The sequence below is a fragment of the Salvelinus alpinus genome, chromosome 25, assembly GCF_045679555.1.
Source record: "Salvelinus alpinus chromosome 25, SLU_Salpinus.1, whole genome shotgun sequence".
NCBI lineage: Eukaryota > Metazoa > Chordata > Actinopteri > Salmoniformes > Salmonidae > Salvelinus > Salvelinus alpinus.
In genome coordinates this window covers 17,994,727-18,012,263 of record NC_092110.1, presented here as the reverse complement: position 1 = coordinate 18,012,263, position 17,537 = coordinate 17,994,727, and the positions used below count along the sequence as shown (strand labels likewise).

Genomic DNA, 17,537 nt, shown 5'->3' with positions numbered 1-17,537 from the left:
TTTTAAGTTGACTAATAACCGTGTTATTGCATCACATAATAGGATAAACTGGTCAGTACAGTACATTACCTGTTTCAAATATTGTGATTCTCTAAGAAAAATGTCTTCATGTTTTTTCATATTTCTGTATGAATATTTTTCTACTAGGGCTGGGCAATCCATTGTGTATATTGTGATATGTATAATTGTGATATGCATATCATTGGATCTTAGTATTTCACTACCTCTCTGCAGCAACTGTAGCCTCCCTGGGTTACATTCAAAGGGAGGCTGTGCCACAGGCTCAGCTGCGTCTTCATTTCAGATATTCATTTCAGCAATAAGGCCCGAGGTGGTGTGGTATATGGCCAATATACCACGGCTAAACCCCTGAGGTGCCTTATTGTTATTATAAATTGGTTGCCAACATAATTGAGTAAAAATACATGTTTTGTCATACTTGTGGTTTATGGTCTGATATACCTCAGCCAATCAGCATTCAGGGCTCGAACCACCCAGTTAATAATTATGGTTATATCATCATCCTTCATATTGTATTATATGAATTTTGGTGGTCCATATATCGCCCAGCCCTAGTATTTACCACAGGGGCTATCAATCACAGATACCATATTTAGGGTAGATTGTGACATGATTGAACAACTGTTATGCTGGATGAAATATATTTTAGAACTGTAAATTGACTGTGTATACATTTAGTCAGATCATCATTCATAAAGGCAAATTCCGGATGTTTTCCTAGTTGATTCTGCCCTAGCAACAGATCTATTTTGTTTTTGCTAACATCTGTATCTTGTCTATTTGTACAGTTGTGTGACCAATAAAATGTGATTTTAGTTTTAATGTTAATATTGAGTCTCACCTTTGTCCTCTAAATTCAGAGAATAGGTCCTGTGGAGATAATTCCCTGTTATTGGGTCTACTGCTTTTGTATGGGTTCTGTCTACTCATCATTACTCTAATTATGTCTTTGTAATATGGTTTATGTTATTTATATAATCGAATAAATGAATATATTTTAGTTTCTTGTTTACATTAGGAGTATGAAAGGACAGTACCCCTAGCTACCAGATGGAATGTTTGATTCTGACATAGAGTCAGCAGGTGTACTACTGTCACGTGTCTTTGAACCGATGATTGAACTAATTTAGAATTCTACAGCAACATCCACCCTTGAAAACGTATCAGCAGTCTCTGTAGTGAACAACATATGAAACATGAAGAAAGCAATAACTGCAGAACAGATAACAGAATGGTTTACATTAGGGACCCATTTTGCTAACATTCTAATCACGGATGAAGTTCCAAAAGAAGTAAAGTTAGAGGAGTCATCAATACAGAGGTGAGTTCAGTTGGCTAGCTAGCTAACGTTAGCTAGCAAAATGTAGATGGAATTGCTAGCTAACGTTAGCTAGCTTACACATGTTCCCTTGCACCATAGACGGTACAGTCTGCCTGTAGTAACCAGGTTTCCCCCCCAACCATTTTTATGCTATTAAAGTACGTCAGATAAAAAAATGCATTGACAGGCCAGATGGAAACAAACATTTTCGGGAAACTTCACATCTCGAAAAAACAAAATTTGCTAGACAAGGTGGGATATTTTTGTCTGTAAATTTAATTATGATAGAAATGTAACGTTAGGTGGATTTTTTTTAAATAGCAAATATTGATAGAATAACCATATCGAAAAAAATGTGGAGTCACGTGATGACGGGTGGTCCTCTCACTAGATGTAAGTTATCGGAAAAGCATGCAGTTTCAGGCTACATATTAAATACATTTAATTTTACAGGGTGGTGAAAGTGCAAGGTGATGAGTTTAATGCACATTTTAATAAATATCGAGCGTCTTATTCAGGTGACATGGTCATCGATGATTGGCTGCCGCGCTTGTCCATAATCTTATAATGTAGGCTATACATGCGCTCGGAGCGTTATCTACGTGCTGTTGTCTAGAGCACACGTGTTAATACCAGAGTGGGCACAAGCTATATAACCCACATTTTTTTGAGAACCATCAGTAGAGTTAAATGCGATGCAAACACATTTCACTTGTATTTTTTATTCGGTACTTGGGAATTGAACCACACAATGTATTTGTATGTGCACTACGTCATTACGCACAGGCTTTTAGCGGCAACAAAACCATTTGGTAGAAAAATCTGGTGGGAATCTGTTGCCAATTGGATGGAACCTAGAAACTTTCACACATGTTCACATTTGTTGGCTGGCTAGCTAACATATGAAAGGAACGTTGCTTTAGTTAGGTACATAGCTAGCTACTTACTTTTCAGTAAATATTAGCATTATTTAGCTACTACAGTAATACTAACACAGTAAAAGTAGCTAAATAGCCAGGTGCCAAAATTCCTAGGCAGGGGTTGATTTATTAAATCAGTGCAATTAAGTAGCTTTCTAAGTTACAGTAGTAGCTAGAGTAACCAAGTAGTCTATTGAGACGCACCCCTAGTCCAGTTAGCTAGCAGTATCTATTGTTGTATGTATGAATCTGCCCCCATGCAAGTGCTGGTCCAGGGCAATATTTTGTTGCAGACCCATGAATTAAAATGAATCTGTAACATATTTTTTTAAGATGACAACTCTTTCAGTCATGAGCTAGTCATGAGTTGGGTACTATTTTACTACCCAACCTGCTCTTACAGTGGGGTGCTGTAGGCCTCTGTGGAGTTGTGTGGCACTGGATAGTAGTAGGGTAGGTCCCAGACCCTATGGGTAGTGAAAGGATAAGAGTCTCTCATGGTACGGTCCACATAGCCAGAGATGGTTGGGATCTCTTCTCTTTGGGGCTCACCACAGTTGGGCACAGTAGGTGTGACAAATCCCTGCTTCATTTGGTATCGGTTGGTCCAGGCCTCCATTGACCCAAGCAGTTCTGGCTGCGGCATGTGATCCTCCTCTTCTTCCCCTTCCTCTTTGTTGAGGAAGTCTCTCAGCACCTGCTGGAAGACGTACACCAGCTCCCAGGGCAGGATCTTGTTGCTGGCCAGCACGTCATGGAACCTGAGAATGAGATAGTGTGTTAATAAACTATTTAACCCAAACTGCATTATCCATATAATGAAACTGTTTGGGCTTTCAATTATCCATTAGGCCTAGCTGACCAAATGATGCTGAAACTATTTCATCAAAGTATCATGTATTGTGTGAGGTGATAAGGCTGAGGTCGTGTTTATGCGCCCGCTCTAATTTCTAGTTGTCAGGAGGCATTTAGCAAAGAAGACAAAATAAATGCAGTGAAAGTCACACCAAATAATATTCCCGGAATAATCGGGCGATCTTGTTACTGTTGTGATGTGATTATGCAAACAGCCACCCCTGAAGAGGAGTGGAACAACATTCCACAGGCCACAATCATCAGCCTGATCAACTCTATGTGAAGGAGATGTCACTCTGCACGAGGCAGATGGTGGTCACAACAGATACTGACTGGTTTTCTGATCCACGCCCCTAACTTTAAAAACAAAATTATCTGTGAAATCCATAGAGTAGGGCCTAATTAATATATTTCAATTGACTGATTTCCTTATATGAACTGTACCTCAGTAAAATCTTTGAAATTGTTGCATGTTGCATTTACATTTTTGTTCAGTATAATTTATAGTCATTTTTACTAGACCCATGGTGGATTTAAAGGTTATTTAAAGTATGATTCCTCAGTTAGCCCCTCAGAAATACCAAATTCAGTCTGTTCATACAAATGTCACCATCACTGTAAAATGTTGGTCTGTGTTTTATTTTAATAGGGATATGATACTGCTAATGGAAAACTCTTTCCCTTTGGGTTGTTTTTGCTGTGCTCAGCCCCATAGGGTCCCCTTCACCTTTGCATGATCACACCCCATGTAACCTACTTCTGTGACAATAACACAAAGTGGCTTCCCTGGCAGCTTTGCTCTACCCCCCCTCTCTTTGAGACTCTTGTCTCTTTCGCCTATTGTCATCCCGGTGTGGGGGCAGTACTGAATGAAGAGTGGTGTACGATGTACCTGGAGAGCACCGTAGCGGTGTGCATAGGGTGGATCTGGGCACACAAGTGCTCCAGCTGGCGGCGCTCCGATGCGGGGATCAGCGTGCGTAACCTGGGGTAGCTCTGGAGCCAGTGGGGGTATCCCGCGGTGTTGTGGGCCAGCTTGTGTTCCTGCTCCACCTCCCGCGCCATGCACTCCCTCTCCTCTACGTGCCACAGCAGCTCCCTGATCAGTGTGCAGCTGGGTGATACCCCTGTGGACGCCCCCTCATCCTGCGCCTTTTTTCGTTCAGAACGCGACCATTTCATCCAGCTGAACAGGGGCATGGCGGAGGAGTGCTGTGGTTACTGCAATGAGAAAAAAAGTATTTTACATCTGAAGCAAAAGTATTGACACTGCTGCCACGAGTATTGTACACTGCTGCCACGAGTGTCAAGGAATACCCCTCTGTTCTCCCAAAGTCTGTTTTAACAGAACAATTCAAAGGATTACAATTGTACTATTGACTGATCTGCACTCATTGAAGACGCAACTTTTTTGAAAGTGAGAAATGGATCACCTCCACACAAGCTGATCCCTGGTCCCTGACTCTCTGTCATCATCAGTGTTTGATTTGCCTTCAGTGGCATTCTCACTCAGGTGAGGATGCCCAGGTGTGGGTGTGTAGTAATCTCCTCAGACTGATTGTTCTCTCTGTACCTCACACCTGAGCTACACACAGATTTGACAGCCTGGGGTCACAGGTCATGCTACGTGAACAGAGCACGCAGTGCTGTATACTTGACAGCAATGTCTTAAAGCACAATAAAAATATTTTTTGTTATTAAACCTGCCTGTCCTAGCTAATTTCTTCAAATAATGCAATTGAGATTCCTGATTTGTGCCTATTGTCTAGATGAGTGCTTTTTTTAAATTGTTGGAACATTCTGATCATTGCAAATAGCCTATGTAGTGAGAAAAGAAAAGAGAAAACAAGCCATTGCATGGTTGGTACTTACTGTTGAATGCTGCAATGATGAGCCAGATGTAGACAGAGAGATCAAGGCAGGCGTCTCACAGAGTACCATCTCCAGGACTCTGTCTCCATGGGTCTGTCCGTGAGGTCTCCATTCTCTGGTTCTGACTGGACTCTGCTATCCGTCTGTAAGCAATCAAATGGTTCTCTTTCTCTCCTCTCTATACTGTGTAATTGTCCTCTTCACTTGTCCCTGTTCTTCTGTCCTCTGGACTGTTTACAGCAGAGTTACTCACTGTTCTCCTCTGACTCAGTGCTGTCTCCTCTCCTTTCACCTCACTCTCCTTTGTGCTGCTTTGTTGTAAGGTCAGCTGCTTTGTGGTTAGATGCTGAAGTGCGTGTGTAAGTCACTCAACGCGTGTGCATATAAATGTGTGTGTGTGAGCTGCTCCCAGCTCTGACAGTGTGTCTGCCTGCTGTGTAGATAAAGTCCTCCTCTTGCCCAGAGAGAAGCTGAGATGACTGGGACTGCTCTCCCTGCCACACTGCCCCAGGCTTGACTGGCCCAGCCACGGAGTGGGAGAGATGAAGGGGAGGGCGAGTAAGAGACAGAGGAATGTTAGAAACCGAGCAAGTAGTGAAAGGGGGATTTCAGTGCAGAGGATGGAGAGGGAGGGTGATGTGAGGGGAGAAGGTAGTTCAGAAAGAGCAAAGGGGAGAACTATTTGACTTGACTAAGGCTCATTAGCATTACTCACATAACGTTACTTATTCACAGTGACAAAGCCACATTATCACCACTCACTACTAGTGTGCTTGCTGAGACAAAACACGCACGTTTTTTCCAAGGCATTTTCAGACTGGATTCTTCACACGTCTGTTGCCCTGGAGATGGCTTTGGTTTGTGTATTTGAATATGAGCCGAATATGAAGAGCCTGTTGCTGGTTAATAGTAGACCTATGGGGGGCGCTTTGTTTGACCTACCTTTTTTCCCTTTGATGCTTAATTGCTTGTGTGTGTGTTTACACTGAAATGTCAGACTTTTGATTTGACACACATGTTTCTTTATAGCCCTGCAAAAGCTTCCCAACAGCAGGGTAGTCCAAAGAGGGATGACTCAGATGGAGGACTGAGGAACAAGACAGGAAAGGCTGACTTTTTGGCGTGTGAGTTACACATTTATATAATCTTCTAATTAATTTGGCTTCCAATTGGATGCCTTTTGTTCCTCAAAGATGAAGAAAGGCATTGAGCAAACCTTTCTGTGTTACCTCATCTCTCCAACTCTAGGTTCACCTCCACCTCCATTGACCACTTACGAGTACCCCAGCTTGCCCATCACAAAGAATAGACAGGAGGTAAAATAGTTTAGTAGCCTCACACACTCATTCAAACTGACACACGCATGCTTTTGTTCCTCCTGCCATGTCAGGACATTTTCAGGTCATAGACTTGGTCATCAGCAACAGTTCCTCAGGTAATAACACCACTCAAGGTTTTACAGTGTGCTTCAGATGAGCTCTGATTCTATCTGATGGAGCCATGAGTGCAATAAGAGGGGGAATAGCCCACTGAATGTCTTCACATGCACACAAGTAGGGCCATTAGTTGGCCATTGGTGAAGAGATGTGTTTTTCAGACTTTCATTTCATACTCAGATTCACATGTATTGTCCTACAAGACCAAAATCTGAATGTTTTAATGTTATTGTGACTTTGTGAATATAAAAAACAGATTAGAATACTTTATTATATATTATAATTTAGATTGTTGAATCATATATTGTGTTCATCTTTAAATGGCTACAATATGTTCTTTCATTCCTTCTACTGAGTTTGATGTGCAGTTCTGTGTTTGTGTATTTCCAGCTCATCTCTCTGATTGAAAACAACTCTGTGGTGATCATCCGTGGAGCCACAGGCAGTGGGAAGACTACCCTGCTGCCCCAGTTCATCCTGGACTACTACAGCGAGAAGAATGCCCCTTGTAACCTCGTGGTTACCCAGCCTCGCAAAATAGGCGCCAGCAGCATCGCCCGATGGGTCGCCAGAGAGCGCAAGTGCACCCTGGGTAGTCTGGTGGGATACCAGGTTAGTGACTCACAGACACCTTGTTGATGACACCATTTTGTTATATATATCTATATCCCAAAAAACACATGACCATGCGTAGTATGTTACAAAGTCTGATTTGCGTACACATCCCTTCGTGGAAAGAAGATGGAGAAAAAGGTGCAAGAAACCAGAATTGCGTGTTCATGTTTCATAACAAGGGGCAGTGTACTGAGTCTTGCATCTCCAGCAATATTATTACCCCTTGATGAAGCTCTGTACAAAAAGACCATTTGAAGTTTCTCTTGCAGAGGGAGGAGTGGGGTGGACACTTCCATGCTGGACTCTTTCCAGGCTGCCTAGTTGCTCTGTTTCCAGCTCTGGAACAGGAGACACAGTCTAGTTATAACTCCCTGCTCCTCCTCTGTCTGCTCTGCTGCGGTTTGCAGAAGCGGTGATGTCACTATTAGGCAGACAGTGAGTGAGACAGTGATGAGCTGACCTGATGAACACCTAAGTGCTTGAATCCGGGCCTTGAGGATGTATGGAGAGTAACAGAGCATTATCCACTTTCACAGTGACCTTCCCATGACACTCCTGCCATGAGGGAGGGCTGTTTTTGTACATTCCTCTGAGCATCAGCTTTGTCTGACTGTCCTAAGGGTAGTGTGATGGATGTTTACAGTGCTTTCTATCTCTGTCTTTCGTTTCTTACTGAGAGTTTTGTGAAAGTCTTGCCTGAGTTTGTACTTGGATTTGAGTAGCAGGACATGAGAGCAACTCCTCAGGGAGAAGAAATGTTAGGACGGGCAATTTGTCTGATCTCTGAGAGTCACGTTGTGTGCTGAATTTGTTGTGAAGGTGAGTTGTTCAACAGAATGTTTGACATCACATAGCTAGATAGATAGATAAATACCTACAGCTACAGTAGATTTTGAATCCTCACGTCTGCCTTTTAGGCTTTAATTGTCTGTGTATTTTTGTGTTTATGTGCTTGTGTGTGAAAATGTATTTCTCTGTTTGTTTCAGGTGGGCCTGGAAAAGATGGTCACTGAACACACAAGACTCATCTACATGACCACTGGGGTGCTGCTGCAGAAACTGGTCGGAGCAAAGAGTCTGACTGAGTACTCCCACATCTTCATAGATGAGGTAACTGACACTCAGACTGGTCATCATTTCAAAGTGATTTCATTTTCATTTCATTTCATTTTGACTTTGATACCAGGTTTAGTATCACGATACTAAAACGATACCAACAAAAAAAGGTATATTAGCCAAAGTTACAAAATGGCACTTGATCCAGACAGATAAACTAATATACTGCTCTGTTCAATCATTGGGCATCTTTTGAGTTCAATTTCATTCAAAAAAATGTACGTCAACATTTTTCTGAGATGTATATGCATTAATTAAACAATCATACAATCAATTTGATTTTGTTTTTACCAATCTAACTACTTAACAACTTAATGGTAATCAGTTATTTCAATGGTAAATCTCTATTGATAAACTGGGTAAATCAAGATGTATCCTAGGCCAATTCACAATACAGGTGAATACATATTCAATAGGACTGTGTGCATGCATTGAGTTTTTGAGCTAGTTTTGGCTGATTTCATTGAGGTACAGATGACAATCTGTTTCACTTCCATTTGGGACTCATTTTATTGTACTGATCAACAACATTTGCATAGAACTGTCAGAGCCCTATTCACACACGCTTAGGCAATAGATCATCTTTGGCTGATGGAGAGATGTGACGGAGAGACCAACTTAAGTGAATTAATCAAGTTTTTGGTGGCAATCAGCTTTGAAATCAGCATATTTAGCTTTATGGTTTGCATATTACAAACAAAGTACAAGGGTAATGAATTGATGTTAGCTTCAGCTGTAAGCTAGCAATGAAAGTCTTACCATAGATTTTTAAGACAATTTAAGTAAAAACTGTAACTAGGCTACTCAGGAACATTCAATGTTGTCTTGGTAAGCAATATATATTTGGCCTTCTTTTAGGCAATTGTCCTGCTGAAATATGAATTTGTCTCCCAGTGTCTGTTGGAAAGCAGGCTGAACCAAGTTTTCCTCTGTGATTTGCCTGTGCTTAGCTCTATTCCATTTCCTTTTATCCCCCCACAAAACTCCCTAGTCCTTGATGATGACAAGCATACCCATAACATGATGCAGCCACTGTCATGCTTGAAAAAAGGAAGAGTAATGTGTTGTGTTGGATTTGCCCCAAACATAACGCTTTGTATTCAGGACAAAAAGTTGTCTTTTCCAAATGTTTTGCAGTATTACTTCAGTGCCTTATTGTAAACAGGATACATGTTTTGGAATATTTTTATTCTGTACTGGCTTCCTTCTTTTCACTCTGTCATTTAGGTTAGTATTGTGGAGTAAGTACAATGTTGTTGATCCATCCTCAGTTTTCTCCTATCACAGCCATTCAACTCTAATTGTTTTAAAGTCACCATTGGCCTGATGGTGAAACCCTGATCGGTTTCCTTCCTCACTGGGCAACGGAGTTAGGAATAGCACCTGTATCTTTGTAGAGACTGGGTGTATTGATACGCCATCCAAAGTGTAATTAATAACTTCACCATGCTCAAAGGATATTCAATGTCTGCTCTTTTGTTTTTACCCATCTACCAATAGGTGCCCTTTGCGACGCATTTGAAAACCTCCCTGGTCTATGTGGTTGAATCCGTGCTTGAAATTCACTCCTCGACTGAGGGACCTTACAATTATCTGTATGTGTGGGGTACAGAGATGGGGTAGTAATTTAACAATCATGTTAAACACTATTATTGCACACAGAGTCCATACAACTAACGTGACTTGTTAAGCATATTTTTACTCAATTTATTTAGGCTTGCCATAACAAAGGGGTTGAATACGTATTGACTCAACACATTTCAGCTTTTCATCTTTTATTAATATGTAAAATTGTTTAAAAAAACAACATAATTCTACTTAGACATTATGTGGAGGTCAGTGGCAAACAATCTAAATGTAATCAATTTAAAATTCAGGCTGTAACACAACAAAATGTGGAAAAAGTCAAGGGCTGTGAATACTTTCTGAGGGCACTGTATAAAGAGAAGAGGAGCTACCGGTATCTTACTGCATTGTAAAGTGTTCTGTGCAGCATGAGTGGGGAGCTAACATGAGGCAAACCCCGACTCCCAGTGCAGGCTACTAGTAATGAGTAAATGGAGCAGGTATGGTGCACGCCTCTGCTAAAAGGGGACATCGGCTGCGCTGATAGACAGAGTTTGTGAGGCACATTTGACAGAAGTACCGAAAGTAACAACAATTCTTGACACTATTTCAAAGTAGTCTACAGATATGACTTGACTGGTAATGATGATGTCCATCTGGCGTACATTGTGTCTCTTAGTACCCAGTAACACAATTCAAGCTGGAGGTGAGTAACATATTTTTACCATGGCGAGGATGAACCAGTCAGTAAGCAGGGTGGTTCTGTATGTTTCAGGTCCATGAGCGGACAGAGGAGCTGGACTTCCTTCTGTTGGTTGTGAGGAAGCTCCTCCATTCCAACTCCCGTTACATCAAGGTGAGCCCACGCTTCTCATCTCAGCATTCACCACCATGTGATCCTAAACCGTACTGACTGAACAGACACACACCGCCTCCCTTCCCCCTTTATGCAGGTCATCCTCATGTCAGCCACCATCAACTGCAGGGAGTTTGCGGAGTACTTTGGCACCCCCATCCGCAGCCAGATGAACCCAGCCTATGTGTTTGAGGTGGAGGGGGCTCCCTACGCCATCGAGGAGTTCTACCTGGAGGACCTCTGTAGCCTGATTCCCTACAGGGTGAGAGGGGGAGCGCCAAGCCTAGTCTGTGGATGTAGCTGGTACTCATGGTTTAGACTAACCTAACACTGTCTGTGTATTATCTATCTATCAGGTGGATACCCGCCGTCCAGATGACCCTTACATCACTGTGGAGATGTACAACGTGGCTGTCAGCCTTATCCAGAGCTTTGACGAGCTAGAGGCCAAAGATCAGAGGTGAGGGATCAACAGCTTTACTCTTCATCTTAGCTCGCTTGATAAATAAACCATTCGTTCACTATTTGTTAATTACTTAGATGATTGACTTAGATTGACTTAGGTGTCCTATAGTTGTCCTGGTGTGTTTGTGTATCTCAGCAGTAGGACTGCGAGGGAGGGAGGCCTGTCTCTGCCAGACCGGGGCAGTGTGCTGGTGTTCCTCCCTGGTCTGGGTGAGATCCACTACATGCAGGAGGCTTTGTCCAAGCTGGTGCGCAAGAGGTGGGTGCTGTGTGTGTACATGTGCACTTTCAGTGGTGGCGTCTCTGGAGCATGACTGGTAGTGTCCGATGCATAGTAGAAACTTGATGGGGCTGTTATGGTGTATGTTTCAGACTGCAGGTGTACCCACTCCACTCCTCTGTCACTCTGGAGGAGCAGAATGGGGTGTTTCTGGTGCCTGTCCCAGGATACAGGAAGGTAACTATCACACCACAACCCAGTCTACTGAATAGACTTCTAGAACGCAAAGTGTTTTTGATGTTTTGTCTCTGTCTCAACAGATCATCCTCTCCACCAACATTGCAGAGAGCTCTGTTACAGTCCCAGATGTCAAATATGGTGTGTGTTTTCATTTTCATAATGTTTACAGACCTTCCTTGCTGTATGTACTGCCGTATTGTATTCACTCCACATGTCTGAGTTTGTGACGTATTCCTGTTGACAGTGATTGATTTCTGTCTGGCACGACACATGGTCTGTGACAAAGAGACCTGTTACCAGTCCCTCCGCCTCACCTGGGCCTCCAAGACCAACTGCAACCAGCGTAGAGGTACAGTACAGCAGGGTTTCTGGGGCACCCCTGGGTGCACATTTTGTTTTTTGCCCTAGCACTACACAGCTGACTCAAATATTCAAAGCTTGATGATGAATTGGTTATTTGAATCAGCTGTGTAGTGCTAGGGCAACAACCAAAATGTGCACCCAGTGGGAGAATTAGAATTGCCACTGAGGATTTGTGACTCACGTCTCCTCTGTCCCTCTCAGGCAGGGCTGGGCGAGTGTCTAAGGGCTACTGTTACCGGCTGGTGACCAAGGAGTTCTGGAGGAATGAGATCCCAGACTATGTGGTTCCTGAGATGGTGGTAAGAGAGTCGAACATTAGGTCAGCCCTGTTGGCAAAGAACCAAGCTCATAACTATGCTCGACAGTATGATGTTTTACAACTGCAAAGTTGATGGATTTATTTGTTGATGGATTGATGCACTGTATGTGATTACTGAAAGACAAGGCATGCTACTCTACTAGACCTACATTGAGTATACAAAACATTAGGAACACCTGCTTTTTCCATGACTGACCAGGTGAAAGTTATGATTCCTTATTAATGTCACTTGTTAAATCCACTTCAATCAGTGTAGATGAAGGGGAGGAGACACTTGAAACATGGATTGTGTATGTGTGCAATTCAGAGGGTGAATGAGCATTGGTAGTAGGTGCCAGGCGCACCAGTTTGTGTCAAGAACTACAATGCTGCTGGGTTTTTCATGCTCAACAGTTTCCCATGTGTGTATCAAGAATTGTCCACCACCCAAAGCACATCCAGCCAACTTGACACAACTGTGGGAAGCATTGGAGTCAACATGGGTCAGCATCCCTGTGTAATGCTTTTGACACCTTGTAGAGTCCATGCCCCGACAAATTGAGGCTGTTCTGAGGGAAAAATGGGGTGCAACTCAATATTAAGAAGGTGTTCCTAAAGTTTTGTACACTCAGTGTATAAAACTTCTATTTTATTCGGACTATTCCCAGCGTGCCCCCCTGGCTAACATCATGCTGAAGGTGAAGCTTCTGGGCATGGGGGACCCCCGCTCCCTCCTCTCCACTGCTCTCTCACCCCCCCAACTCAATGACATTGAGAGGACCATACTCCAGCTCAAAGAGGTACCTCACTGTGGACCTTATCACAAACAACCATTGAAGTCATTGGATTCATGTATTTGTGGAGAGGTTTCCAATAAGAATCTTAGATACAACGTTGCTGAACAACCAAATCTGTCACTGTGTGTTTGTGATGTTGCAGTGGTTTCCTAACGTTGGTTCTGCTGTGTCAGGACCTCTGCGTCAGCTAGCATTAGCTCTCTCAGTGGTGTTTGTGTGTGTGTTTGTCAGCTGTGACTTAGCGGGGCGTAAAGTGTTTTGATTAAGTCTGTGTATGTGCTGTGGATGGGCTCTTTAGCTGGAAGGATTGATGGACAGAGCCATTTATGTATTTTTTATTACTATTTTTGACTGTGTGTGATGCTTAAGTATTCTTGCAGTCACTTGTTATTATTGAGGTAATGATAATTGTCATGACGTGTGTGTGAGGTGTAGATGGGTGCACTGTCTGTGGGGAACGATGGTCAAGGCCAGAAGCGTTTTGATGGAGAGCTGACGTTTCTGGGTCGGATCCTGGCTCACCTGCCTGTGGACCTGCACCTTGGGAAGATGATCGTGCTCGGCCACGTCTTTGGCTGTCTGGAGGAGTGCCTCATCATAGGTCAGTGGGGTCTGTTGTTTCTGCTTTGTCTGTAGGTGTGTGTTCAGGCCACGACTCCTCAACCTGTCTCTCTCCCTTAGCCGCCTCTCTGTCTCTGAAGAGCTTCTTTGCCATGCCCTCCCTGCAGCAGCTGGCAGGGTACAGGTGAGTCAGCACTTGAAAATGTATTTTCTCTCATACAGCAAAAAATATATAATAACACTTCTACAATATCTACCTCGTCACTGCCATTTGAGTTATTGTCTGCTGTAAGACTGTCATCCCTGTCCTCTCTTAAATGCTTGAATATTCAGGAGCAAGCTGTCGTTCGCACACGGTGTGCAGAGTGATTCGATTGCTTTTGTCAACGCATTCAAGGCTTGGCACACGTCCAGAAGCAAAGGAGAGTTGAGGCACCCAAAGGTGAGAGCATTTACAGTTGAAGTCAGAAGTTTACATACACTTAGGTTGGAGTCATTAAAACTCGTTTTTCAACCACTCCACAAATTTCTTGTTAACAAACTATAGTTTTGGCAAGTCAGTTAGGACATCTACTTTGTGCATGACACAAGTCATTTTTCCAACAATTGTTTACAGACAGATTATTTCACTTATAATTCACTGTATCACAATTCCAGTGGGTCAGAAGTTTACATACACTAAGTTGACTGTGCCTTTAAACAGCTTGGAAAATTCCAGAAAATGATGTCATGGCTTTAGAAGCTTCTGATAGGCTAATTGACAACATTTGAGTCAATTGGAGGTTTACCTGTGGATGTTTTTCAAGGCCTACCTTGAACTCAGTGCCTCTTTGCTTAACATCATGGGAAAATCAAAAGAAATCAGCCAAGATCTCAGAATTTTTGTTTGTAGACCTCCACAAGTCTGGTTCATCCTTGGGAGCAATTTCCAAATGCCTGAAGGTACCATGTTCATCTGTTCAAACAATAGTCCGCAAGTATAAACACCATGGGACCACACAGCTGTCATACCGCTCAGGAAGGAGACGCGTTCTGACTCTTAGAGATTAATATACTTTGGTGCGAAAAGTGCAACTCAATCCCAAAACAATAGCAAAGGACCTTGTGAAGATGCTGGAGGAAACGAGTACAAAATTATCTATAGCCACAGTAAAACGAGTCTTATATTGACATAACCTGAAAGGCCGCTCAGCAAGGAAAAAGCCACTGCTCCAAACCCGCCATTAAAAAAAAAACAGACTACGATTTGCAACTGCACATGGGGACAAAGATCATACTTTTTTGAGAAATGTCCTCTGGTCTGATGAAACAAAAATAGAACTGTTTGGCCATAATGACCATCATGTTTGGAGGAAAAAGGGGGAGGCTTGCAAGCCAAAGAACACCATCCCAACCGTGAAGCACAGGGGTGGCAGCATCATGTTGTAGGGGTCCATTGCTGCAGGAGGGACTGGTGCACTTCCCAAAATAGATGCCTCATGAGGGAGGAAAATTATGTGGATATATTAAAGCAACATCTCAAGACATCAGTCAGGAAGTTAAAGCTTGGTCGCAAATGGGTCTTCCAAATGGACAATGACCCCAAGCATACTTCCAAAGTTGTGGCAAAATGGCTTAAGGACAACAAAGTCAAGGTATTGGAGTGGCCATCACAAAGACCTAACCTCAATCCCATAGAAAATTTGTGAGCAGAACTGAAAAAGCGTGTGCGAGCAAGGAAGCCTACAAACCTGACTCAGTTCCACCAGCTCTGTCAGGAGGAATGGGCCAAAATTCACCCAACTTATTGTGGGAAGCTTGTGGAAGGCTACCTGAAATGTTTGACGCAAGTTAAACAACTCAAAGGCAATGCTACCAAATACGAATTGAGTTTGTGAACTTCTGACCCACTGGGAATGTGATGAAAGAAATAAAAGCTTAAATAAATCTTTCTCTCTACTATTATTCTGACATTTCACATTCTTAAAATAAAGTGGTGATCCTAACTGACCAAAGACAGGGAATCTTTACTAGGATTAAGAATTGTGAAAAACTGAGTTTAAATGTATTTGGCTAAGGTGTATGTAAACTTCCGACTTCAACTGTAGATCGTTATGTTACATCAATTAACTTTAAACATGGGATAATACATAGACGTGTATGTAATAAAGGAGGTTCCTAAAGACATTAGACAAAGTTCCAGTATCTTGCTGAGATGGCTGCAGTAAGGTGTGTGTGTGTGTGTGTGTGTGTTCTTCCTCCCAGTCCGAGCTGGAGTGGGGCAAGGAGAACTGCATCCAGATCAAGAGGATCAGAGAGGTATAGAGACCATTATCTCACGAAACACACACCAGGTGACCCCAATCCCTGACTTGACCCTGCCTCTCTGTGACCCCCAGGTGGCTGAGCTCTATGAGGACCTGAAGGAGAGAGCGTCCCAGTTCAACATGCACGTGATTGAGAACCCAGTGCCAATGGACTACTCCAGCCTTCACAAGCAGAGGTTCATCCTGCAGGTGAGACTGAGGCACATGCCAGTATTCTGGAGCTCTACACCTTACTTCCAGCGTAAAGCTATATGGTTATTATTATGACACTATAATATTATCTGTTGTACCAACCCCTGCTATTCAGAATATCATTCGGCAGTGCTAACACTGTAGCCCCTGTCTATTTGATAGATTCTCCTCTTCTCTTTATACAGTGCCTTCAGAAAGTATTTATACTCCTTGACCTATTCCACATTTTGTTGTGTTACAGCCGGAATTGGAAATTGATTAAATTTATATATTTTTTCAGCCATCTACACACAATACCCATAATGCTAACATGATTTTAGAAATGTTAGCTAATTTATTGAAAATGAAATACGGAAATGTCTCATTTAGGTAAGTATTCACACCCCTTTGCTATGACACTCCAAATTGAGCTCCGGTGCATCCAATTTCCTTTGATCATCCTTGAGATGTCACTACTTGATTTGAGTCCACCGGTGGCCAATTAAATTGTTTGGACATGATTTAGAAAGAAACATCTGTCTATATAAGGTCCCAAAGTTGACAGTGCATGTCAGAGCAGAAACTATACCATGAAGTCTAAGGAACTGTCTGTAGATTGCTGAGATAGAATTGTGATGAGGCATAAATCTGGGGAAGGGTATAACATTTCTAGAGTGTTGAAAGTTTCCAAGAGCACAGTGGTCTCCATTATCTGCCTAGAGCTGGCCGTCCGACCAAACTGAGCAAACGAGTAAGAAAGACCTTGGTCAGGGAAGTGACCAAGAATCCAAAGACCACTCTGACAGAACTACAGAGTTCCTTGGCTGAGATGGGAGAACCTGACAGAAGGTCTCTACAGCACTTCATCAATCTGGGCTTTATGGGAGAGTGGCCAGACGAAATCCACTCCTGAGAAAAGGCACATGACAGCAAGCCTGGAGTTTGAAAAACGGCATGTGAAAGACTCTGAAAGCATAAGGCGAAAGATTCTGGTCTGATGAAACAAAACTCTTTGTCCTGAACTCTTTGTCCTGAATGCAAAGCGCTATGTCTGGAGAAAACCAGGCACAGCTCATCACCCACCTAACACCATGAAGCATGGTGGTGGCAGCATCATGCTATGGGGATACTTTTCAGCGGCAGGGACTGGGAGATTGGTAAGGATAGAGGGAACAATGAATGGAGCCAAATACAGGCAAATTGTTGATGAGAACCTGCTTCAGAGTGCAAATGACTTTAAACTGGGGCGAAGATTTATGTTCCAACAGGACAATGACCTTAAGCACACAGCCAAAACAACTCTGGAATGGCTTCAGAACAAGAATGTGAAAGTCCTTAAGTGGCCCAGCCGAAGCCCAGACTTGAATCCCATTGAAAAGCTGTGGAAAGACTTGAAGATTGCTGTTCACCCCACCGCTCCCCATCTAACCTAACAGAGCTTGAGAAAATCTGCAGGGAAGAATGGGGGAAAATCACAAAATCCAGATGTGCAAAGCTGATATAGACATACCCAAGACCACTCAAAGCTGTAATTGCCA

General features: G+C 42.8%; 2 protein-coding genes across 3 annotated transcripts in view; one reads left to right on the top strand and one right to left on the bottom strand.

Moving 5' to 3' along the window:
• Window positions 1-1,071: 1,071 nt before the first annotated feature.
• Window positions 1,072-17,537, top strand: part of LOC139553511 (ATP-dependent RNA helicase TDRD9-like) — a 29,215-nt gene continuing 12,749 nt past the window's right edge. For both annotated transcript variants that reach the window (XM_071365922.1, XM_071365921.1), the window contains exons 1-19: window positions 1,072-1,342; window positions 6,019-6,113; window positions 6,238-6,305; window positions 6,816-7,037; window positions 8,028-8,150; window positions 10,498-10,578; window positions 10,676-10,840; window positions 10,935-11,038; window positions 11,180-11,302; window positions 11,416-11,500; window positions 11,584-11,641; window positions 11,748-11,852; window positions 12,068-12,165; window positions 12,833-12,964; window positions 13,397-13,562; window positions 13,643-13,706; window positions 13,856-13,964; window positions 15,767-15,820; window positions 15,901-16,017. In XM_071365922.1, the coding sequence (XP_071222023.1) occupies window positions 1,218-1,342; window positions 6,019-6,113; window positions 6,238-6,305; window positions 6,816-7,037; window positions 8,028-8,150; window positions 10,498-10,578; window positions 10,676-10,840; window positions 10,935-11,038; window positions 11,180-11,302; window positions 11,416-11,500; window positions 11,584-11,641; window positions 11,748-11,852; window positions 12,068-12,165; window positions 12,833-12,964; window positions 13,397-13,562; window positions 13,643-13,706; window positions 13,856-13,964; window positions 15,767-15,820; window positions 15,901-16,017 (2,094 nt within the window). In that variant the 5' untranslated portion in view covers window positions 1,072-1,217. The remainder of the gene's footprint in view (window positions 1,343-6,018; window positions 6,114-6,237; window positions 6,306-6,815; window positions 7,038-8,027; window positions 8,151-10,497; window positions 10,579-10,675; window positions 10,841-10,934; window positions 11,039-11,179; window positions 11,303-11,415; window positions 11,501-11,583; window positions 11,642-11,747; window positions 11,853-12,067; window positions 12,166-12,832; window positions 12,965-13,396; window positions 13,563-13,642; window positions 13,707-13,855; window positions 13,965-15,766; window positions 15,821-15,900; window positions 16,018-17,537) is intronic.
• Window positions 1,658-5,526, bottom strand: LOC139553515 (protein RD3-like). Its single transcript, XM_071365930.1, has 3 exons — window positions 4,990-5,526; window positions 4,010-4,338; window positions 1,658-3,023 (listed from the first exon to the last, which is right to left on the bottom strand). The coding sequence occupies exons 2-3, from the start codon at window positions 4,315-4,317 to the stop codon at window positions 2,660-2,662; spliced, it is 672 nt and encodes a 223-aa protein (XP_071222031.1). The 5' UTR covers window positions 4,318-4,338; window positions 4,990-5,526; the 3' UTR covers window positions 1,658-2,659.